Raw genomic sequence first — 24,301 nt, 5'->3', positions numbered from 1 at the left:
AAATACCGTAAATATACCGAGAAGAAGCGAAATTAACCCACCTCACACCTTCCCATATAAACAGCTAGAAAACTGCGTATGAGCGTTTCGAAATCTATTTTCCATAATTTAACTTACAAATGCCACTTAATACTTTTATGAAATTGATTAAATATAAGTAAAATAACTTTGAACAATTTCGACAGAAGAGTATTTTAAATACCATAAACGAATACCTGGTGTGTTTTTGTTTTCCTGATATGGCAACTATGTGATAAACCTGTTGCCAATTTTGCCCGATTGGCTTTCTTCTTGTTTCTTTTAGGCCTGGCTTAGGCCAAATTATCTCTATGGGCGTTCCACATAACGTAAGCAAAATAGTGCAAAAAAACGGAATTGAATTGGTAATCTGATTCAACAGAAGCATGTGCGAATGCAAACGGTCCTAGCTGAAAGTGTTTATAAGGGCGCGCAATTTAGATTCGAGTTTCAAGTAGTAAGTGGATCGGATCGCAGTTGTGGCAAGACGCAGTTTCAATCTGGCTTTAACCTGGGGATTAAGTGAAATGTAGCCAGCCAGCCACTCCGAGTATATGTGTAATTCCATTGCAGAGTTCTTGTAATTCCAAAGAAAGTAAAGGAAAACTTTTCGTTCGGGCCGAAAACTGTTAAAGATTGTTGTGTTTATATTGGTAAAACGGTAAAACAAACAAGTGTTTGGATTTAAAATTGTAATTACTACGTGTACGCCATTACGTGCTCGTACATGGGACACATACAAGCAAACACTTGTATGTAATCGCTCAATTGACAGGCTTGATTTGATGTGTGGCTGCGACAAGATCAATGGTCAATGGCCACTGCCATCTGAGGAGGTTTGTTAATTCAAGTGGTTATCTCTTGATTGCCTAAAGTTGAAGACAATGCAGCATGGATCCACCCGCATTCAGAAACAGGAAGCTCTGCCAAACGCTATTTCTGGGGTGAGTTCTGCACTGGTCGGAGCTGTGTGTGGCGCTTAATCCTTGCACTTTTCAGCCCGACTCCAGCAACTGGACAGCCCTGCATGAGGCGGTGGTGGCAGGGGACGACCGGCGCCTGGAAGTTCTCCTGTCCACCAATGCTGACCGCATGGCCAAGGAGTCAAGTCTGGGCAACACGCCGCTCCATGAGGCGGCCAGTCGAGGCTTCAGTCGCTGTGTCAAACTGATTTGCGCACCCCCACCCGCTGCCAAGGCGCAGCCCAAGGAGAAAAGCAGGCTCAAGGCAAGGGTGGCCAACACAATTGAAGCCCTACACAATAGTGCGTTGGGGGTTGTCAACCACGAGGGCCTCTCTGCCCTGCACTTGGCTGCCCAGAACGGACACAACCAGAGCTCCAGGGAACTGCTGATGTCCGGCGCCGATCCCGATGTACAAAACAATGTAAGCGAGGCAATTCATTTGTAATTTGTTTACCAACTTAAATATGCTTTACAGTATGGCGACACTCCGTTGCACACGGCCTGCCGCTATGGGCACGCGGGGGTCACACGGATTTTGCTCTCTGCGCTGTGCGATCCCAACAAGACGAACCTGAACGGAGACACCGCACTGCACATAACCTGCGCCATGGGCCGAAGGAAGCTAACCAGAATCCTCCTCGAGGCTGATGCACGTCTGGGAATCAAGAACGCGCAAGGCGATTGCCCCATGCATATAGCCATCAGAAAGAATTATCGCGAAATAATCGAGATCCTGAATACACCGAAGAAAATCCGTAATCGCAAGGAGAAGCCCAAGGAGGGCAGCAAATCCGACAAGGATAGGGATAGGGATGTAGTGGATAAGGGAATTAATTGGTCGCCCTATGGCTGCCACTATTTCCCCGATCCACGCGCCTTTCCCTCACCGAAACTGGAAACACTGCCAAAAGAGCCATTGAAGCCGGGCGAGCAATATTTTCTGGATCTAGCCGGACACATACACAAGGGGCCCGTGAGCGTGGGCAACACATGCTACTGCGGCCCCTTCTTCCGACACATTGAGAACAAACTCAACTGCAACCGCAAGAGCCTGAAGAAGTACGTTAACAAGACCAAGGAGCGTTTGGGTCACAAGGTGCAGGCGTTGGCCATCAAGACAAATGATCAGATAGAGCAGCTAACGCGTACAATGATCGAGGATCGGCTGCGTTGCGAGAACAAGAGGCAGCATCTCAGCGAGTTCCTGCGCAGAGGTGAGCCCATGCGATCCACGTACGATAACCAAAACAAAAGTTCAAGGATCGAGCGAACGCTTTCGCGGTGTCGCAGCCTGGAGCTGCTGGAACTGGGTAAAAACTGCGAAACTGGCAGACTGACCAACTCCAGGAGTGTGGATGTGCTGGAGGATCAGGCCGTAGAAGCTATTGTTCATCAATCACCCGAAGTGGAGCTCGAAAGTGACAGCGATGACGACTCAGATACTGCCAGAGAGGATGCTGCTGTGGATCTAGTGCCGTGTCGGCCAGAGGCCGAACAAACAGAAGAAGTCGCGCAACTGGAGCATTCGAAGCTCGACGAGCTGAAGCTGGATTTCCTGAAGGTGTCCGAGCGATTGGGTGTTCTGCTGGAGAAGACAACGTTGATTATGGAAAGGGATAGCGAACAGGAGAGCAAGCATCAGCTCTCCTCGCTCTCCCCGCCCTATAAACCGAGTCCCGGTGCCGAGTCAGCCCGTCTGCGAGAAGACAAGGAGAGCGTCAATAGCCCCAATTTTGATGAGTACACGCACGTGCTGCGGCGCTACCCGAACTCCAGTGAAACTTCAAATCCATCGCAGAACTCCAACAGCTGGGACTGGGAGGCATCACCAACCGGCAGTCATCCAGCGCCAGGGGACTACCACAAGTACTACCATCGAATCGGGCGCGGAGAGAACATGCTCAACTCCGTGATCAAAGCATTGCGAAAAGACGCCTCCTTCGCGGAGCTGAGCAAGGAGGAAGCTGCTCTCAACGAGAGTGCGGACAGAATGTGTGGCGATAAATTATTGTACAAAGAGAAGGCCTGCGAATCAGCAGCCCTTGGGCAGCCACACTCCAGCGGCGGCCAGAGAGGGGTCTCCAATCTAATGAAGAGACAACCGCTATGCCTGGAGGACAGCTTTCCCACCATGTCGAATATGTTTTACTCGAACCCCATTATGGAGTATGCGGAGGAAGCGGAGATCAGGCAGAATGGCAACGAGGCGACCGTGGGAAAAGTGGAGATCAGAAACAGCGAAATCAAATGCCTCAAAAAGCCAAATATGGGTCAGGTCAGAGGCATGGTGGCCCAACTGCAAAGCACAATAGACTCCAATCGACCGGCAGGACAGCAGCAGGACACGCAGCCAGCACATTTGGTATCCTCGCGATCGCCTTCGCATCTGAACAACAATTTCCAGCACATAGAAGCAGCCTCACTGAACCCATCGCCAACGTACAGCATACCCCACAGAATTGTTCCCCAATTTGGCATCCCCGACAGACACATACCAAAAGATGCCTACTTCCATGAGCTGCCACATCGTCCCCAGCCCCCGCCTCCACAGCCTTCACACAGGCGAATCAGCTCTGGCTACGTACCAAATGGGAATTTCTATCGCAATGAGGAACAACTCTATGCGGGACAAGTGCGCGCCACTCCCCAATCCAATGTATCTCTGAGCGGAGAGTACGTTAATCGCATCACCTACAGGCCTCTGCAGTCGCCCCATTCCCACGGAATTGTCACGCCCAACCCGAGCACACATCCGATTGCCTGGCAGAATCGTCTGCCACCTGAGGATATCGATGTGGAGGAGTTGTCAGCGAATGGCTTATACAATAATGTCTCGAGTCTTGTTTGAGTCTTCCTCGAAGTTTTCCCCTATTGTACATAACTAATTCTAATATATTTATCATCATTTTAATCACATACTGTACTAAAGCAAAACAATTTAATTTATTTCCATTTGGTGAGTCCCAACCCGATGGCATTTATATACAGAAATACATACACATATACATAAATATTCTACGGAAAAGTGTTTGGCATGGGATTTAAACGAGTGACTTTGATGGATTCCCATAAATAAATTTGAGTTTTAGAAAGACTTTGGGTAACATTTCTACATTGAAAACTTTATAATGTGAATATTGTGCGTAGCAGAAGAGGAGTTGGACGGAGTTTGCATATTTCTACGAGTATTTATGGGTATATTGAAGCTACGAAAACGACCCAATAGGGTTGGCAAAAGCTAAACTGCAGCTGAATGAAATCCAAGTTAATGTTTTCGATCAAAATATATTTGTCTTTAAAAATGTTTAATAATAGTATTTATGCATGTGTAAATATCAGAATGTCAAGTACATATATATTTATTTATTGATAACAGATCATTTTGGTGTTTTGATAGACATGCGGCTGCTTTATGAGAGCGCTCTGTATAATAATGCTACAACGAATTTAAACAGAAAACTATTTCCATAATCGAGCTCCGGTGGTTGATGGTGGGGGGTAATTCAAAAAAAGTACAATTCCCACCCCCACCACACCACGGGTTGACAAAAGTAAACCAGTAAAATTGGGCAACATTTGATATCGTTTACCTATGTATATGTATGTACCTTTGTATTTATGTATGTCTGTTTGTTTGCAAGTGCCTAATAATGAGTTCTCGATGTTTCTCTCAGTTGTTAATTTAAAATTCTATAAATGACACTGCTGCTGCAGCTGCTGCTAACTGCGCCTGCTCTGCTACTTAAATTTAACCGGGCACTTAATAATATCTTAATTCTGAATAGTCGTATTACAAATACAAATTACAATAGCCAATAATTTAGTCACTTCGCATGTATATGTATCTATGTATCTATGCATGTACGTAAGTATGTATATGTATATGTATATATCGCCTAATTAAGTCTATTAATAATAGTTTTTTTTCTTTTTGTTTCTGGCTTCTGGATTTGGGTTTGTGTTTTTGGGCTTGGGGCGTTTGTTGGCTTGGAAATGAATGCTTTGTATATGTATAATATGCCCATGTAAATTTGAGTAACCCATCATCATATCATTTCGCATAATTTAACTTAACAACGTTGGTCTTCGGACTGCAATTGGGAGTGAACTTTGTTGTGTGATCGCTTGGGGGAGTGTTCGCAAGTGATTTTTCGATCAGGTCTCAAATGTCTCATAGCGGACTGTTGTCGGAGTCTTCGCGCTCTTGGATTGTGGTTATGCTCTGCTGCAAGGCATTTGGTGTCAGCCACTCTCTGCAAACAAAAAGCAATTCAATGGCGTACACTACAAAAGGAACAATGCGGCATGAATTTCGCTTACTTGGGCAAACACCTTTGTAGAAATGGCACACAGGAGCTGAAATGCGCTAAACGATTGACCCAGCTAGGTATTTCTTGGCCGCAAAGTATCTGGGAAAAAATAATGCACGTTATAATTGGTACTTTGTATCATTGGAATCACACCGCACCTGTGTCAAGGAGCCAGAAAAATGATTGCAATTATTGTTCATAAGGTGGTAACGATCGCCGCGAAATTGATTGCCCAATTCCTCAACAATCCGGCGTACTTCCTCGTACGTGAAGTCGGTGCAGCCGATTTGAATGCTCTGCCTAAACTGGAACTGGTCCCCCAGTTCGTCGTGATCGCGCGGAGATATTTCAAATACCCCCGTAAAGGGAAAGGGGTGCCCGCCGTAGGCGAATTCTGTCCCGAACGCCTCTACACCGGAATGGAATACGCCGAGACCAATTGACGTTGTGTACTCATTGATCCAGTACTGCAAACAAATTAAATTAGATATTCGTGAAACACCAATTACCAAGTACTCTACCCACCATGTCGTAGACGTTGAGAATGACAGGCTCCCTGGTTCCCATATTCGATGGCAAGAGCTCTTCATTACCAATCTCGTCTTTTGGAACACTGAGACAGCTCGGAAACGACAGATTGCACGGCAATCCGTTGGAGAACATTGATTAAATGCGTTGTTGGTGTGGCTGGACAGAATCTATGTACTTCTGCAACAGTCTGCAATGAGGGGCAATTAATTAATCTCCCTTCCTTCGCGACACAGGCACATATGTAAGCATATTGCTGGGCACTACAACTGATTCTCTCCACCGATCTCTGGAGCACAATGCGTTGCACATTCACGCACACATATGAATGTACATATGAACGTAAGTGCGTAAGATACATAAGTATAAACACGACATATGAACACATTGTACGTACATACGTACATACATTTGTATGCGGTTCAGAAATGTGTCATAGCAGGAAGGGCTACTTACACCTGGTGAGGGCCTGTTAGCATTCCATGCTCTGAACAAAAATTTAACAAATTATAAAAGGCAAAATTCTACTAAAGTTTCGCCTTTCAACGCTTCTGTTTTTAGTTTACACAAAAACTTTTTTGTTTATGGATTGGTTGTAGAGTTGTCACTAGATGACAGGTCTCTGAACAGTGTTGGCAATTTAGCCATTTTTCCACTAGTTGTAGCGTTTTTTATTTGCCAAATGCGGTTTGTGGTGGGAAAAATAACTATTTTCCAAGTAATTGTGAACATTGGGTGGCTTCAGCCGATGATGGGAAATGATTTTGCAATTAGAGCAATTAGAAAGCGCACGTACTAGAATTGTCCACTTTAATGCATGTTAAGACTGTGAAATGAGAAGCTTTATTTGTAGCTGTCATCAAAATTGTCTTGTTGTTTTTACTTTTTTCAAAGGCTAGTCTAGCTTTTTTATGAGCCTACGAGTTGGTATCACTGTCTCTGAACCAGTGCTTGCCGTCGATAGGTCGAAACCGATAATTGCCTAGAACAAAGAACTATTGTAATATAGAAATGATTAAATGAAGTTAAACAATTATATTCTTGATAATTAATTGTCCTGGGCGCAATCGTATAATTTCTGTTTAATTTTTCCGACAAAAGTTAAAGATTTGGTTCACTTATGAATCACAGCTGACTGGTTCCGAACTCGTTCTCCATTCCCGTCGCTAAAAGCAAAACACACAACACTCGAAATTGAACAATAATTAAAATAGGTTCAAAGTGTTTTGTATTTAGACAAAATTAAACGACATTAACGCCCCCGAACATCAAATGGTTGGACAGAAACTATGACTTAGAGATTCACTGCCGCGAGCAAGTCGCCAATTGAATGGCGTATTGAATGTCAAATCGATTGCTTGGCAAATAAAAAAATAAAACAAAAACACTTGCAACCATAAGGAAACCGCAAAAATGTTATAACACGGACTGCAGTTATCAAGCAAGTCACAAAGCAGTCCGAAAGTGCATTCCGGCCAACAGTAGCGAGCTAATGAAGTCGGGGTGCGCATATGTGTGGGCGTAAGTATGGAACGAGCCTGCCAAAAGGTCAACAGAACTGTAGCAAGATCCACTTGCACTTTCAGGTCCATGAACGTCACTTGATATGAGCAGTCCGCCTCGGCCCACATCGGAGGAGCAGCCAATCAGCCCAGCACACCAATGACCAACTCAGAGAAACGGAAAAGCAATAACTAGTAACGTAATTAGCAGCAAGTCCAGCCCGATATTCTTCCATAAATTCAAGGTTAATATCACGACGCATCGCCCGACATGTTTTCCGAACCATATGACACCGATGAGCTGGACACCATCGCCGATGTCATGGGGCTGCGCTCTCAGGCTCGGCTAAACACATTTCGCGAAATGTGGTACCACATATTTCTGTGGGCCCTCTTCTCATCCATTTTCATCCACACCTGTGCCGCCCTAGTGGCGTTTGTTACGCTGCGAAAGCATAAATTCGGACGATTCTTCTCTATACTGATTCTGGTAATGGGATTCTTGTCACCAGCTTCAAGTGGCATCATTAGCAGTGCGGTAATTGCATTTGTGCATCGCGCTTCCAGTCTGCCCATGTCGCCTATTTATGCAATGGTTTGGGGACTTGGCCAGACCATAGTATCGGCATGCCTGGGCTTCACCCGAATCCTGGCCACGCTGTAGATTATGAGCTGAGCTTTCACCATAGCATAGAATACCCGCCATCGGTTCGATTTTCTCTTGTAACCTTTATCATACTTATTTTACTTCACTGTTCACGGAGCATACGGACAGATGCTCGTCAACAATTATAGAAATCCATAAATATGCGTATAAGAATATTGTGATTTTTAAATATACACATACCTATATACGACCAGAGAGGAATAATGTAAAAATATTTAGCTCTTAATTTAAATATTTACTTTAATTGTACATACGATAGAAGCCGAATACACGAGCAGATTCTTAAACTAAATCAGAGCATTGGGGTCCCTGGCATTGTACAAAGTGTAGAGTTTGTTGCTGAGAACGTTTCCTATGCGTCTCTCGGTGTGAAGGGGCTGCGGTCCATTGCAGCGCTTGATCTTCAAATCAGCCAGGGACTGCACTGCCGTGGGATCATCGGAAAAGTGATCCAACAGTTTCTTGGGGCAAGGATATTGGGCTATAATGGATTCAGCCACCTCGAGCGTGACCAGCGGCAAGCGGTTCAGATGCTGCTGCCACAGACGTCCATACCCGTTGCCCTGCTCGACGCGGACACATTGCTTCTTGTCGTTGGCCAAATACTTCTTGAAGAGCCCCAAAGATTCATCGCGTTGCTTTTTATACGGGGTCTCGGCTATTGCCTTTGTATAGCGTTGGAGCAGGCACAACAGCTCCTGGCTCTCAGGAGTTCCCAGCTGCTCCACGTGAAGCTGATGCAACAGTTGTAGCTCGATCAATCCACTAGGATCCTGACTGCCCGAGCTGTGCTTGCTGTGGCGTAGTTTCGGCAACGCCACTGTATACTGGCAGTCGGGAAACGCAATCCGCAACTTGTGTCCCAGGCAAGCTCTTTGCTCCTGCTGAGAGTGGTGCATATTTGATTCGCCTATCCAATGGAGGACATGGTTCTCCATTTTCCAGGCTTCGTCCAGGGCAGAACCACTACTGCCTGGCACTATTGTATGCTGGCCAATATTGCGTTCCCAGATGATACAGTTTCCGATGGGCAAACTGCGAATTTCATACTTCAAGTCGGTGGAGTTTATTTGCTGCAAGAGCTCCTGGCCAACCGAAATGTGCAAGAAGCCAGCGTCTATAACCATACGCACATATTTTTGACATTCTCCTGGTTTGATTCGTTTTTGTTGCTCCCGTACAACTTGTTTGTGCAACTTGTCCGATTTATTCGACATATTTCCAAACAATTTGCGCCGTTTATAAGCCAGAGTTGGAAAACGATAGTAGTCAACATCGATTGGAAATTTCATCGCGCTCACTCGATTGTTGTCTCGCGTGTGGGTGTTGTTTCATCCCTGTCGTTGCGTTACTAAACACTAAATCCATTGAAAGCATCGCACGTGTTTTTTTTATTTACCGAGACAATTTGTTGAATTTTCACGCCAACATGTATCTCATGTACACAATCAACGAAAACGGCAACCGCGTCTACACGCTGAAGGTAAATGCGATGTGCTGCAACATTTATAATATGTTAAACTACAATTTTCGTTGATATTGCAGAAACGCACCGAGGACGGCCGTCCGACCTTGTCGGCACATCCAGCCCGTTTCTCGCCGGAGGACAAGTACTCACGGCAGCGCATTACCATCAAGAAGCGCTTCAGTCTGCTGCTCACACAGAAGCCAGAACCCGTGTACTAAGTCAGAGTTTACGATTAATTAGGGTACATGTGTATTTACAAATAAGTTGCAAAATTTTTAATGAACTGAACAAATCACTTAAATGCGTCTCTTTAACCCCGCCGTGTAGTCGAACAGTTGGGGGTTACGGAATTCTCCACGCATATCCAGCACGTAGTAGAGTGTCCTATCCTTAACCTTGATGGGTAGTTGCACCCTGGCCATTTCACGGGACTCCTGCGCTGAGATGCATTTAAGTGGGACAGTCATAATACGATTGCGGTTGAAGGGTCCATAGGTAACAAACGAGACACTCTGACCACCCTTGCGTAGGATGAGGAAACGCACGGAGCGGAGCGTAAACATCCAAACCGCAAACAAAATTCCGTAGCCTATAATTTAATAAAAATCGAATTTGCTTTTAACCATACTATCGATGGAAAAACATACTTTTGTACGTACCAATCAAAAAGCAGCAAGCGGTGATGCCATTCCTGTACTTGTTGTCGCCAAGATTTATGCGCTGAAACCACTTCAACTCGTCTCCTGGCTTCTCCACCACGGGGGCATCCTTTAGCGTTGTAAAGGCAAAGTGGGAAAGGTATGTCCAGAACACAAATTGGCATATTCCGAAAAAGTTCAGCATTTTGTAGAACCTTGGATTCTCATACTTGAAGAGGATTAAATCCTTTGGCACGCTTGTGCTCACATCAAACGGCGCAGCTCGAGAGGAATAGTTTTTTATTGCGCCAGCAACCGGCGTTTTGTTGACCACTACCGGAAGTGCTAGTCGAAAACATTGCAGGCTGCGCCTTGTCAACAGGCTTGCACCCTTTCTTAAAGCAAAGTTTATGAGATTACTCATTTTAACTGATATTTCTATGAATAAATCTGCATTTATTATAAAACAAAATAACCTACAATCTACAGATGTTTATGTTTTCATGAAAACGAACCGGAACTAGTTTGCCCACCATGGAGACACAGGGGTGGCAGAAATAGTTGGAGGCTACGCGAACCGCAATACGGAGCTAAATCGCCAAGTGAACTTGCAATTTTAGATAATGATTCATTTTGGTCATATTATAATTAATCTAGATATGCCAACATACACAAGCGCAAAGGAAAATATACCATTGTCATCCCAAAATTATTTTTGACTCACTGGCAATATTATATTGCTTTTCCGAGCATCTTTCTCTGGCCTTGCTCAGTAAAAGTGGTTCTTTTTGGCGGTACTCTGCACCCCTGAAAGCAAACAGATGTTTTTGTTTTCTGATTTGGTTCCAGTACTTTGGATCTAGGATGATTGAACTGGTTCTTTTATACCTTTATGTTGTTGCTCTCACTTTAGTCACTGTTTCAGCAAGAAGCGGCTTCGGACGCGGATTTTCGTTGAAGATTTGTAAACAAATATGTGAAAAAAACTGTTAAAAATATTTAAACTAATGAATACCAACCGTTCTTCGCTGGGTCATGGTATAGTTTGACTTCTAAATAATTAAATCCAGTTAATAAACACGTTTATCGGGTCTTAAGGGGGTAAGTGCACATTTTCTTTGAAACTATGGTATTTTAAAGTTTTATTAATTAGTGTATTGGCTTTGGCTCTAGAATTTAAGCTACCTTTCACTGGTTTATTTGATTTATTACTTCTGTGTGATCCAATTTAGATTGGTTTCACACGTCGTCGTCTATGGGCTCCATTTCCAAAGCATTTGTTTTTGTTTTCAGAGTTGTCAGGTAGTTTCGATACAGGCGTATATATGTATATGTAGTCATAACACATGTATGTTTTGGTCGAATATTTTGATACATCGACGTAGTCCCATTAGAATATGCACCTTAGCTTCATCAGCCTAGCTGTTGCCATTAAACATGCATTTAATATTAAAAGGTGACTGACTTATCACCGGTGGCAACCCTGCACCACAATATGGTCACAAGTATACATATAAATGCTTATGAAATTCCATTTTATTTAATATATCACCACCAGAGTTGCAGACTTGGCAACCATGCAAGCATTGAAATGTTTAATAGATGAATAAAAAATGTGCCCCTTTTGCTTTTACTTTTGGCTGAAGCTGGTTTTTTTTTTGGTCGCGGCTTGGAAGGTAATGTTATGTTAGATCCTTATATAGAATGATATTGGGGATTGCATGAATGTGTTCAGATCCCTTGCATTTTCGCCAGCGTATATATTTTTCAACCTAACCTCACTTTGTACCAAAATCGATACGTAACCTAAAAAGAATGTGAACGCGTTGCAAAATTTCTTACACACACAGCTACATTTTGATATACACACGAGCTCACACATATACACACACGCGGCTCTGCTAAAGCGGTCGCAGCCGTGTGTGTGAGCGAAACAGATATAATGGACATAACGCCCAAGCGGGTTTGGTCCACTCCGAGCCATAGGCAAAAATCTGATTTTTCAAGCCAATTGTCCAGTTAGGTTTTTTTCGCTAATAAAATGCCAAGAAAAATGTATGGCCTGTATCTATGTACTATGGTTGTATGTGTTTGTTTGTGCAAACATTTTTGAGTACAACGATACCATCCGAGGAGAACGAGAAACTCTTATGTTATGATAGAAAAGGGAATGGAAACCTATCATAGTTTCAATCTATACTCGGATCATTCCAACTCCCCTGGTAGGACCAATAGTTATTCATAATAAAAGATTCGACCAGAAAATATGGTACCCTCGCCTCAATTTGTATTTGCGTCTGTCTTAGCTGTTGCTTTTTCACTCTGCTGCTGTATCTTTCGGTTCGTCTCATCGTCCGACGACGCTACAACAACAATTTTGTCGTGTTGTATTCGGTGCTACGCGAACTTTATTCAATTATATGTACACACACACGTACATATAGCTGCATATGTATGTTCGTATATATATTTGTACGTCTTATTCTCTCGCATACTCTCTTCGCTTACTCTCTCGCTCTCATTCCCTCTCGCTCGCTCTTCAACTATATTCTAAACCGGTATCCTGGCAAGGTCCTAACTGCATTAAATAGCTCTAAACCCTAGATTCCAAGTCTTAACGTTAACTTTTGCATTCGGCAGACATTATTTTGATAACCCCACCCCTCCCACTTTTCTATTACGGCGACTAGTTTTACAAACAAAGCTATGTACGTATGTAGGTATTTATGTATGTACAACTGTTTATTTACCTCTAAAGTTGTGGCTATTGGGATTTGGTGTTAAATAACATTTCATTTCGGAAGAAACAAAAATTAAAAATATTTATTTCATTTGTCCTCCCCCCCCTGCATACCCAAATCATACGGTCGTCCCGCTCTCGCAGACAATTCTCACATTTTAACCTCCCACTCGCACACAATGAAGCGCATGTGTTTGTAAAAACGCGGCGCTACCTTTGCCATTATTTTACGTTTGATTTGCTTTGCGCTGTTATCAAAACGGCGCGGGGTTCACTCGTGAACCAACGAAGATCCCTGGTCAATCACAATTTCAAAACCCCTTACCCTTACTCTTATTGCTCATATTGTTGAGCAACGACGTCATAAGCGAGACTGCCAACTTGCTATGCCGAAACCCGTACAACGTCATTGTCGACTCTAGGACATTTGACATACATACAACTATAGTCAGAATTCACTGCTGCCCTACAATTAAATTACATACATATGGATGTACATATGTATACATCATGTACGGTTGGAAATAAGCGTAAGGGCTTTAAGATGCATGTGAAAGTGATTTCAATTGTAGAATCACTATCGAGTCTTATCATCACATCCCACTTTGACACGCCCTCTTTCCCTAGACCACCACAACGACGTGCGTGCTCTCTCCCTCTCTCGCCGATTTCAGTCGCAGCGCTCTCATTGCGCTCGCCGTCAGCTGGTTTGACGTTCGCTTTGGTACCGTGTTCAGTCGCGCAGTGAACTCGGCGAGAACTGTCATTTCGATTTCTTCAAGTGTAGTTAGTAGTTAAAATCAAATAATTCAAAACAAAAAAAAAAGCAATTCAAGCCCCATCAAGTTTCCATAAAATAAGTAAGTCCCCTCAAACAATAACTCGGTATACATACTTAATAAATGCAAATATAAAATGCACATGTGTTTATGTTTCTTACATACTCACACACACACAGTACATATCTGACATAACCTAACCTCACTTTTGTTAGTATTATAGCGACGATTCATAAACAGTTTTCCCTGATGTCCCCGTCCCATTGAATATTTTTCACCTTTCCTCCAGTTCCCTTAAAATTTCCTTCTCTTTTCGCACGCCGTTTATCTTGCTTTGCTTTGCTTTGTTTCTTTCTACTGCAGCCCCTTCGTTGTTGTTGCGCTCGCGTTCGCCGACAAGCGAACGACCGACCGACCGCTCGGAACAACCTACAAAAACAACAACACATGGTTTGGTTTGGTAGATACACACTGAAACGAAATAGCGCAAAGCGACAGACAGAAAGCTGGTGGTCTTGAGTTATATTTCTGGTTTGGAGTTTGGAGTTTTGGGATCAGTAGTTTAGATTAGGAAAAAAAATAACTAAAAACCCATTATCCGTCTTGACTCGCATATTTATCGGTCGCTTGTCTCCTGGTTGGACGGGTGCTCTCGGGTTGTGTCCCTTGAGAACGTCACATGCCTAACTCTGGAAGACTTAAACCTCCTTGGGAAACCAACCCAATTCTCGACCTTTGCACCAGTGAAGCCGAAAACTATCGAAAAGCTCGCACAAGCTTTCTCCTAAAAGCTTTTAAAGCTATATAGTTTTAATTTTGGGAGAATATAATTCCTTTGGATTCCTTTTACATTTGGTCCGAAAGTCACTTACTGATATTGAATTTCTTATTCTTTAATAGTTCAATGTTTTGCAATTAAAACAAACAAAAAACACCGATAAAATGATGGAAATAAGTCAAAATGCAGAATTAGAAGAACTGTCAACAGAGGGCGCAATCATGGGAGCAATCCCCGACGAACTCAATGATGAGACCAGCCCCATTGGTAAGTACAAATTGAACATTAAAAGATGATGTTTTCATGCATTAAATTTGTTATAGAAATCGGAAATGGATCGAGACAGTCTTCCGGGGATGACGATGATTTAAAGGAATTGACTAATGGCAATGAAACAATTGCAATAGCATGTCTCAAGAGCGTCAAAGATGGTAGTATATTGGAAGAAAAGCGAAACGCGGGAAATGACTTGGACGCTTTGCTGGATAAAATCAGTTCAATTGTGGATTGTCCCAGGGACTCGCCAGCTTCCGACCAAGATGTTGAGCAAGAGCCCGAGGCGGCCGTCGTTGAGCGGCGGGCAGACGATGGCGATAAGGAAGAGGAAATCAACCCTGTCGTCGGCAAGGAAATCACAGCTGATCCAAACGAAGAAGAAGACAAAAAAGCTGTCGCGGGTGAAAGCAGCGTGACGCGCGATTCGGTGGAGAAAAGTCAAACTGAAGATAGTACGAATGAGATTGAAGGTTCCGTGCAAGCCGCGGAAATTACTGAAGAACTTGACACCGCTGAAGCTGAAAACGACGTCGAGTTCATGGAAAAAGTGAAAGAAGATTCCGAGTCAGTGAAGGAACTTGAAGAAGACGACGAAGTAGCATCTCATGTGGAAACACCTACAGAGAAAACAAATGGGGATAGTTCTGCCGCCGGGTGCCAGGAAAAGCTTCGACAATCCTCGGATGATATCTTTATGGATGCATTGGATAGCATTTCGAGCTCAGATGATTTTGGTGCAACTAGCTCCCAGGAATTGAAGAAGTCACAGGTGTGCGTAGAGAAACCACCTAAGGCTGCCGAGAATAAATTGAATGCTCGTGAAAGTCCCTCTAATGATCTAGATGACATTTCCTCGGATGAGGATATTCTCAAAGAAAAAGCCCCTGATAAGGATCCCTCGACTATATCAGTAATCGATTTAGATTCATCGGATGAGTGTGTTGTGTGCGAGGAGGACTTAACAGAGGACAAAAATGCCGATTTAGCTAAAGATCAGAAGAAGATTACAGATGATATTACTGAAGATAAGGCCAAGGAGACCCTAGAACATACTACCTCAGCAGACCCAATGGAAGTTGATGAAGAAGATAAAAAGATAGCTGACCCAGAAGATACCCAGGAGCCAGAGGATAAAACTCAGACGGAGGAAACGATGGAAACCACGAGTGCCATAGATGAGATGGCAACGGAAGTAACTGAGGAAACCGACAAAGATGCGGGCGAAAAGGTGGCAAAGGAGACGGAAGATAAAACCACAGAGGGGGACAAAATGGAGCCGACGACTAATGGTGTCACAGACAGAGCTCCCGAGATCCTACAACAGAAATTATCTGATGGAAAGGGCATGGAATTGGAGTTGTACAAGGGGAAAGTATCCGCTGAAGGAGCTGCCAAAGATGCAGATTCAGATGACGAAGTTATTTTCTTTGAACCTATTGAAAAGCCCAAGGATTCAGCAGATCCAACGGAGAAAAAAGAGCTCAAATCAGCTGTGACTAACAGCTTAGAAAATGACGTCGTTTTGGTATCCGAGGACGAAGAAGAGGAACTGCCTGAAAAGAAGCACGAAGATAAGGCAACCAAGGATTCCGAAAAGGTGTCATCCTCCCCCACTCCGAATGATTCTAAAATTAATCCAGCGGAGCCCTCTAAAAGCAAAGAACTCCAAGCGGACAATTCCGACAATGCGAGCGATCAGTTCGAGAAGCTGACGCCACAAGATAAGATAAAGACTGCCACTGCCACGGAAGACGGGGACAGCAGCTCAAGCAGCAACTTGCTGTGTCCCGCTGAAAATGTCCAATCAGACGGGACGAAGCCTGTCGAGCCTGGAACCGCCGAGAAAGCAACTTCTGATGTGGAAGAACAAGAGGTAAAGTCCGCTCCTGATGCGGACCCAGAGAATAAAAAGACTCGCATATCCAACTCAGACGATGCCCACGAGGCGGAACCCATTACCACTTTGGCTAAGCGTAGCCACGATTCCTTAGACTCCAGCCCCTCGGAAGGAAAGGACGAGATACCCAGTAAGAAAATCAGGACTGATGACTCCGATTCGAGTTGCTCCAATGATGGCACACTTCATATCGACTTGGAAGTACAGGACAAAGAGGTGGACTCCGAGTTGGTCCAGAAGGAAGACCCACTCACTATAAAGGACCAAAAGGAGCTAAAATTGCACCTGAAACCAGAGCCAGAGCTCAAAGCAGACGTCAAGCCGCTGCGTCTAGAGTTCCTAAAGAGCTTTCGCAAGAGCTTTGACCACATGACCCGGAACGATCTGGAAGAACTCGTCCTCCAGAAGGTCGTTGAAGGTATGATGGTAAAAAGTGAGTTTGCGGATATCCGCTCCCAGCTGGACAAATATGAGAAGACGCTTGCCATCTATCGTCGCAGGATAGCCGAAGTATCCAAACAGTTTTTCGACCTGGACACAGTACACAAGCGGGTGCTGAAGGATTTGGAGACCAAGAATGCACACTTCACAGCACCAGTGAGAATTACACGAGCTGTTGGACTGCAAGTAGGCATTCCTTTCAAGGTCATGAAGCCTAACGCTGCGCCCAGTGGTGGAGATCAGACACATGCTGCTGGCAGCATGTTTGCGGCTCCTTGCACTCCATCCAAGGCGAGCACATCACCTTTACGTTCGCCGTTGCAGTCGATGCGCGGAGCCGCTTCAGGCGCGAGTTCGAATGCGCAACAGCAGCAGCATCAAAAGCAAAACCAGCAGCAGCCACTGCCAGCGCCACGTTCCTCCGCTTCCTACAATCAGTCTCCTGCTGCGACTGCCACTGCTCCTGCGCCGCCGGTACGGAGAGGATGCTTGCAAAAGGTTACCCCACAGCGACCAGTGCCTGGAACCTCATTCCCAGCACCTCAGGTGAACAACCAGTCCAACAATAGTCGCGTACAGGCCTCTCCCGCTGGAACTCAGAGGCCCATGCATGCCTCAAAGCACACAGGAAGCACTGCATCAGCAGCAGCGATGAGGAACAGGAGTCCTTATACGACGCAAAAGCAGCAATATCCACCGTAAGTCATCCGATTACACACGGTTTGCTCTTTTAATATAGAATCTTCTATTTCCTCGTAGAACCCGCCCAGCTCCTGGTCCCAGTCAGGGTAAGCAAGGACCAAAATGTGCAACAAAAGTGCGCGGAATGCCTCCCAAGGGAACGGGAATCGTCTCTGTACCCGTTTCCGCAGCCAGCAGCAGTGGCGGCAGTGCTCTCAATTATGGCCAGCAACAACCAAACCTGGCTCCTGCCAAGCCGAAGGAAAAGGCTGTAATTGATCTCACAGACGAAGACGATGCTGCGGCAGCTATGGCGGCTGCAGCTTCCGCTGCGGAGGCCAACGCACGTTTACGGCAAACATCCAACATGCCAGGGAAGAGAAATTCTATGGGGGCAACGATGTCTGAGGCAAGAACCGCAGGTGGTCGTACAGCTGTTAATGGAAATACTGTGAGGTTGTCGCCCTTACAAATGCCGAGGGCCAATGCCAGACAAATTGTCACCAATAATAGTGGAGGTGAGTCTTGAATTGAATTAATCCCTTGATTCGAAAGATTGAGACAAGCAGTAGAAGTTGTCCAGTCGCGTCAAGCGAACCTAGCTTACACTGCTACGTCTAAGCCAGCCTCTTGTGCGGCGGACGGCGGTGAGCTAACTCCATGAGCGTAGGTCGAGGAGACGGTAGTAGCGGACGTGTCGGGAAGTTAGGGCGGACCTTCAACGGCGGTAGAGCCGGAGAGTATGCGTTCAGTCTTATGGACACAGGCATTGTAATCTCTTGGAACTTGGAGGATGCGAGTAGTAGGTTTGCTGACTGTGTAACGTATCAGATATTTGCGTACCAGGAGACACTACATGAGCCCAGCACCGACTCATGGAGGCACGTGGGCGACGTCAAAGCCATGCTGTTGCCCATGGCTGTCACGCTTAATCAGTTCCAGGAGAATCAGCGCTACTATTTCGCTGTGCGTGGCGTGGACGCTCATCAGCGCTTCGGATCATTCAGTGTACCCAAGACCTGGTCGTAATCGGGTCATATTTTTACTATAAGAGCATTATATTATATTATAATTTAATTTATTTATCGTGGCATTTCAGCTTCTTTTAATGTTTTAATTCCCCAATTGATAATATATTTTTGTTTCTAAGATATACCGTCTGCATCGGACCTATCCGATGATGTTAAAATTAGCCAGAATAATTAGCTTAGATTTAAGAGCCTATTTCTCAATGTCATGTTAAGATTAAAAAGTGTAAACGGATAAGTAGGTACTGAAATGTAATCCAGAGGAAATTACGACAATTCGGATAACATTTATATTGTCATAAGCCCGGCCCAAGCTTTTTTAAAAAAGTATTTAATGGAATTAAAGATTCATGATTTTATTTAATACAGATATTCTCCAGATAATTAAGTTATAAACTTACATGAAATATTACAAATATTGAATAAATATCCAATGAGCAAACCCGAATTTAATTTTGATTTAAAACTTTATTTTACATATTTTAACAGGCTTCATCTTGCACTTACCATATGTAGGTTTGAATAGACAAAGATAAAACGAGCAGGAACGTGTTAGACGCTTAGTACGCGTCACAACTTTTATACCTGGTACTCGGTATATTGTTGTTTTTGTGTTTTTTCGCATTTGACACACTATCGATATTGAAAATACGATAATTTGACACTACATTTTTTCTACGTCTGTCATCTACATCAACTATCACGCCAACACAAGACCCTCTGTACTTTGTATTTCATATTTATCTTATAATCATATCTCTCATTTCACTTATAAAATACACTCCTCAATCCGAATGACAAATATTTTACCTGTTTCCCTACCAACATCTCGTGATATCTCTTTCTTTTTATTGACAAACTACCATCTGCCTGACATTTCTCGCTCACTCCGCACACTATCGATACCGAAAATACGAATCATCCCTGATTGACTGATCAAAATGTAAACTGCGGGAGTTCTAGTAAGAACTATAGACACAAATAAGATAGCCAGAATCCCCGTGCGCTTCCAGGTCCTTTCTCCCAGTGTTTCAAGGAGATTCATGTATTTAATTTATAATCGATTGTTCGCACCATTTCGAAACTTTCTCGATACTTCAAGAGAAAGATCAACCCTGGACGGCTCTGTGTCATAAGTCGCCATATTTAAATTAATGCCAATCGGTGAAGTGTTAACGTGTTACATTTTTGTGTAAGGTAAGCATAAAATTTAGTGGACTTTTTAATTTACGATCGTACTGAACTACTCTTAATGCCCGTATGGCATTAAAAACAAAACAAAAACAATACATTTGCGCTAGTTTTGGAGTTTGTTGGTTCACCGACACGCACAGACGATTCATATGTAAACCACAAGCTATAATTTCAAAGCAGGATCATGCTTTTAATAACAGCGAGCACCGAAGACATTTATTTCATCATCTTCTCGCAAGTCCTACTACACACACAATGACGAGACGTGCTGGTTTGTTGGTGTGTTATTGGGTATCCCGTTATGAACCATTCGCTTGTTCTGGGGAACTAAGTGTGGTGCGTCGCCAAAAACCCTTCCAAAGATGGGCATCTTGTTATTATCCACCAAGTTACAGATGTGCACGTGCGCAACAACAATACAGAGAGGAGTAACGTTATTACGTATGAAACGTTTGACGTACATCTACATCACTTCCCACACCAACACGCCTTTTAAGCAGTCATCTTCCTCAGTGCCAAACACTGCACGAGGCAGAGAGTGCGAGCGAGGGGGAATACGCAGGAAGTGGCGACTGCAAACGAATTTCTATATTCTGGCTAAATGAATAATGATCCAATCAAATCTTTATTAGGGGATCTGATAGATACGGACATTCTCTTCGAAACTGACTTTTTGAAAATTTGTTGTTGTATTATTGGGCATTCCGCCGTGAACCATTCGCTAGCGCGTCGCCAAAGTTTGAAAGAAAAGTGCGCACGTACATGAAATCGTTCTAAAGGTATACACCGAGTTATATATGTGTACACGTGTACAACAGCAATACAATAACACTTTCCACACACTGCAGTCTACACGCACTTACATATATGTATGTATGACTACAGCGAACGCATGAAGCAACTATAAAGGAGTGCCCGTGTCGGCAGCGTTCCCCTGGTCATTCCCCCCCCCCCCCCCCCCCCCCCCCCCCCCCCCCCCCCCCCCCCCCCCCCCCCCCCCCCCCCCACGATCGTGGTGGGACGCAAGTATGAGCAGCTTGTACTCTTATTATTGTAAAGTTGCTCTCTCTCTCTGCATTGTTACGTTTCCCTCTAAAAAGCCGACGGGCCCTCCTTTATAGTTGCTTCATGAGCGAATGCAAGTGCACATACAAAATATGTGGACCTATAACCTTACATAACCTTATATTTTTTTTAAGATTCTGAACTGAGCAAGAAAAGTGAAAAGAATCCTGCAAAATGAATCATAACGTATTTTTGGCCTCCGAAATAAAGAGTCTTGAAGACATGACCCGAGATGATCTGGAAAGACTCGTCCTCCAGAAGGTCGTTGAGGGTATGATGGTGAAAAGTGAGTTGGCGGAAATCCGCTCCCAGCTGGACAAAAATGAGAAGACGCTTGCCATCTATCGGGGCAGGTTTGCCGAAGTAACCAAACAGTTTCACGACCTGGACGCAGTGCACAAGCAGCTGCTGACAGATCTGGATGCCAAGAGTATAAAATTCACGGCACCGATGAAAATTACTCGATCTGTTGGACTGCAAGTAGGCATTCCTTTCAAGGCCATGAAGGAGATTTCTGTTACCAGGGTTGGAGATGAGACACATGCTGCGTTCAGCCTGTTGGCGCCTCCTAGTAGTACTAGCACTCCTTCCAAGGGGAGCACATCTACTTTACGTTCGCCATTGCAGGAGTTGCTCGGAGGCGGTTCAGGCGAGCGTTCGAACGCGCAACAGCAGTCATTCCAGGAACCTGGCACTGCTTCTGCGCTGCCGGTACGGGGAGGATGCTTGCAAAAGGTTATCCCACAGCGTCCAGTCCCTGGACTGAACAACCAGTCCAACAATAGTCGCGTACAGGCCTCTCCCACTGGAACTCAGAGGCCCATGCATGCCTCAAAGCACACAGGAAGCACTGCATCAGCAGCAGCGATGAGGAACAGGAGTCCTTATACGACGCAAAAGCAGCAATATCCAACGTAAGTCATCCGATTACACACGGTTTGCTCTTTTACTATAGAATCTTCTAATTCCTCGTAGAACCCGCCCTGTTCCTGGACCCAATCAGGGTGAGCAAGAGCCAACAAAAGTGCGCGCAATGCCTCCCAAGGGAACGGGAATCGTCTTTGTACCCGTTTCCGCAGCCAGCAGCAGTGGCGGCAGTGCTCTCAATTATGGCCAGCAGCAACCAAACCTGGCTCCTGCCAAGCCGATGGAAAAGGCTGTAATTGATCTCACAGACGAAGACGATGCTGCGGCAGCTATGGAGGCTGCGGAGGCCAACGCACGTTTACGGCAAACATCCAACATGCCCNAGATGATCTGGAAAGACTCGTCCTCCAGAAGGTCGTTGAGGGTATGATGGTGAAAAGTGAGTTGGCGGAAATCCGCTCCCAGCTGGACAAAAATGAGAAGACGCTTGCCATCTATCGGGGCAGGTTTGCCGAAGTAACCAAACAGTTTCACGACCTGGACGCAGTGCACAAGCAGCTGCTGACAGATCTGGATGCCAAGAGTATAAAATTCACGGCACCGATGAAAATTACTCGATCTGTTGGACTGCAAGTAGGCATTCCTTTCAAGGCCATGAAGGAGATTTCTGTTACCAGGGTTGGAGATGAGACACATGCTGCGTTCAGCCTGTTGGCGCCTCCTAGTAGTACTAGCACTCCTTCCAAGGGGAGCACATCTACTTTACGTTCGCCATTGCAGGAGTTGCTCGGAGGCGGTTCAGGCGAGCGTTCGAACGCGCAACAGCAGTCATTCCAGGAACCTGGCACTGCTTCTGCGCCGCCGGTACGGGGAGGATGCTTGCAAAAGGTTATCCCACAGCTTCCAGTGTCTGGACTGAACAACCAGTCCAACAATAGTCGCGTACAGGCCTCTCCCACTGGAACTCAGAGGCCCATGCATGCCTCAAAGCACACAGGAAGCACTGCATCAGCAGCAGCGATGAGGAACAGGAGTCCTTATACGACGCAAAAGCAGCAATATCCAACGTAAGTCATCCGATTACACACGGTTTGCTCTTTTACTATAGAATCTTCTAATTCCTCGTAGAACCCGCCCTGTTCCTGGACCCAATCAGGGTGAGCAAGAGCCAACAAAAGTGCGCGCAATGCCTCCCAAGGGAACGGGAATCGTCTTTGTACCCGTTTCCGCAGCCAGCAGCAGTGACGGCAGTGCTCTCAATTATGGCCAGCAGCAACCAAACCTGGCTCCTGCCAAGCCGATGGAAAAGGCTGTAATTGATCTCACAGACGAAGACGATGCTGCGGCAGCTATGGTGGCTGCAGCTTCCGCTGCGGAGGCCAACGCACGTTTACGGAAAACATCCAACATGCCCAGGAAGAGAATTTCAAGGAGGGCAACGATGTCTGAGGCAAGAACCGCAGGTGTTAATGGAAATACTGTGAGGTTGTCGCCTTTGCAAATGGCGCTGGAACATGCCAGACAAATTGTCGCCAATAATAGTGGAGGTGAGTCTTGAAATGAATTAATCCCTTGATCGCTTTCTAACTCTGTTCGTCATCTTCAACAGGTCAGCGCAGTTCGCTTGGATCGAATGTGACGATGCAGATTCGGTCGGAGAACACACCGCCTGCCGCCACTCGATTGAGGTACTCGCATCCAGCTCCTCTGCCATCATCGCCTGCACAGCCCTTCAATCCCGCCTGGAAGTTTCCGCCATCTCGGCCTTTCATACGCGTCGGTCTCATAAACACAGGCATTTCAATCTCTTGGTTCTTGGAGGATCCGAGTGCCAGATTTGCTGACTGTGTAACGTATCAGATATTTTCGTACCAGGAGACATCACATGAGCCCAGCACCGACTCATGGAGGCACGTGGGCGACGTCAAAGCCATGCTGTTGCCCATGGCTGTCACGCTTAATCAGGTTCAGGAGAATCAGCGCTACTATTTCGCTGTGCGTGGCGTGGACGCTCATCAGCGCTTCGGACCATTCAGTGTACCCCAGACCTGGTCATAATCGATCCCTGTCGCTTTTTGACCATAAGACTTGTCTTCTTTGCTGTATGGACTGTGCGACTACAGCTGATAACGAATATACCGTCAAGCACCCGGCATGTATGCTGTTTTTGTAGCGTCTGTCTGGGATTAGTTGACAAAGAGTACATCTTCGAGCACTGGGGTCATTACATAGTAGCCAGAGTGCAAATACATCCATATAATCATTTGCCTAATTGGTGTTTAATTGCAGTCGACCTACGGCATTGAAATTACGTCTTGCCCAGGGGTAAACATCCATCAGCACGGTACCACCTATGTACATACACTGTGGCTGTGAAATGGCGGAAGGACGACTGCAATCGATGACTTATAAAATATAGATGCACGCCCATTAGCGTGAGTGTGCCGTCCAGTTTGGGC

At 45.1% G+C, this 24,301-nt stretch overlaps 8 protein-coding genes across 10 annotated transcripts; 5 read left to right on the top strand and 3 right to left on the bottom strand.

The window, feature by feature from the left end:
* Nucleotides 1–235: 235 nt before the first annotated feature.
* On the top strand, nt 236–3,925 carry LOC117592686. Of its 2 annotated transcripts, XM_034286650.1 has the most exons (4): nt 236–347; nt 794–962; nt 1,018–1,404; nt 1,459–3,925. In XM_034286650.1, exons 2-4 carry the CDS (start codon nt 903–905, stop codon nt 3,829–3,831), a joined length of 2,820 nt encoding a protein of 939 aa, XP_034142541.1. In that variant the 5' UTR covers nt 236–347; nt 794–902; the 3' UTR covers nt 3,832–3,925. The 2 variants fall into 2 exon arrangements, with proteins under 2 accessions (XP_034142541.1, XP_034142540.1); XM_034286649.1 differs by having other exon boundaries at nt 236–962.
* Nucleotides 3,926–4,318: 393 nt separating this feature from the next.
* Nucleotides 4,319–6,434, bottom strand: LOC117592690 (deubiquitinase DESI2). Its single transcript, XM_034286654.1, has 5 exons — nt 6,278–6,434; nt 5,819–6,011; nt 5,452–5,760; nt 5,304–5,392; nt 4,319–5,236 (listed from the first exon to the last, which is right to left on the bottom strand). Exons 2-5 carry the CDS (start codon nt 5,954–5,956, stop codon nt 5,155–5,157), a joined length of 618 nt encoding a protein of 205 aa, XP_034142545.1. The 5' UTR covers nt 5,957–6,011; nt 6,278–6,434; the 3' UTR covers nt 4,319–5,154.
* A 502-nt stretch (nt 6,435–6,936) lies between these two features.
* Nucleotides 6,937–8,273, top strand: LOC117592691 (transmembrane protein 170A). Of its 2 annotated transcripts, none has more exons than XM_034286655.1 (2): nt 6,937–7,342; nt 7,408–8,273. In XM_034286655.1, the coding sequence occupies exon 2, from the start codon at nt 7,595–7,597 to the stop codon at nt 7,985–7,987; it is 393 nt and encodes a 130-aa protein (XP_034142546.1). In that variant the 5' UTR covers nt 6,937–7,342; nt 7,408–7,594; the 3' UTR covers nt 7,988–8,273. The 2 variants fall into 2 exon arrangements, with proteins under 2 accessions (XP_034142546.1, XP_034142547.1); XM_034286656.1 differs by having other exon boundaries at nt 6,937–7,346.
* Nucleotides 8,249–9,249, bottom strand: LOC117592688 (crossover junction endonuclease EME1). The gene has a single exon (XM_034286652.1). The coding sequence runs from the start codon at nt 9,205–9,207 to the stop codon at nt 8,278–8,280; it is 930 nt and encodes a 309-aa protein (XP_034142543.1). The 5' UTR covers nt 9,208–9,249; the 3' UTR covers nt 8,249–8,277.
* A 71-nt stretch (nt 9,250–9,320) lies between these two features.
* Nucleotides 9,321–9,759, top strand: LOC117592693 (H/ACA ribonucleoprotein complex subunit 3). The gene is made up of 2 exons (XM_034286657.1): nt 9,321–9,473; nt 9,536–9,759. The coding sequence occupies exons 1-2, from the start codon at nt 9,420–9,422 to the stop codon at nt 9,674–9,676; spliced, it is 195 nt and encodes a 64-aa protein (XP_034142548.1). The 5' UTR covers nt 9,321–9,419; the 3' UTR covers nt 9,677–9,759.
* On the bottom strand, nt 9,674–10,617 carry LOC117592689 (transmembrane protein 223). Its single transcript, XM_034286653.1, has 2 exons — nt 10,118–10,617; nt 9,674–10,047 (listed from the first exon to the last, which is right to left on the bottom strand). Exons 1-2 carry the CDS (start codon nt 10,518–10,520, stop codon nt 9,755–9,757), a joined length of 696 nt encoding a protein of 231 aa, XP_034142544.1. The 5' UTR covers nt 10,521–10,617; the 3' UTR covers nt 9,674–9,754.
* A 385-nt stretch (nt 10,618–11,002) lies between these two features.
* Nucleotides 11,003–23,938, top strand: LOC117592685 (activating transcription factor 7-interacting protein 1-like). The gene is made up of 5 exons (XM_034286646.1): nt 11,003–11,197; nt 14,516–14,660; nt 14,717–17,705; nt 17,767–18,206; nt 23,452–23,938. The coding sequence occupies exons 2-5, from the start codon at nt 14,558–14,560 to the stop codon at nt 23,898–23,900; spliced, it is 3,981 nt and encodes a 1,326-aa protein (XP_034142537.1). The 5' UTR covers nt 11,003–11,197; nt 14,516–14,557; the 3' UTR covers nt 23,901–23,938.
* On the top strand, nt 22,242–23,439 carry LOC117592687. The gene is made up of 2 exons (XM_034286651.1): nt 22,242–22,909; nt 22,971–23,439. The coding sequence occupies exons 1-2, from the start codon at nt 22,269–22,271 to the stop codon at nt 23,398–23,400; spliced, it is 1,071 nt and encodes a 356-aa protein (XP_034142542.1). The 5' UTR covers nt 22,242–22,268; the 3' UTR covers nt 23,401–23,439.
* Nucleotides 23,939–24,301: the final 363 nt, after the last annotated feature.

This window comes from Drosophila guanche, unplaced genomic scaffold (genome assembly GCF_900245975.1).
Source record: "Drosophila guanche unplaced genomic scaffold, DGUA_6, whole genome shotgun sequence".
NCBI classification, from domain to species: domain Eukaryota; kingdom Metazoa; phylum Arthropoda; class Insecta; order Diptera; family Drosophilidae; genus Drosophila; species Drosophila guanche.
Note: the sequence above shows the minus strand (reverse complement) of the source record. Positions and strands in the feature narration are given on the sequence as shown.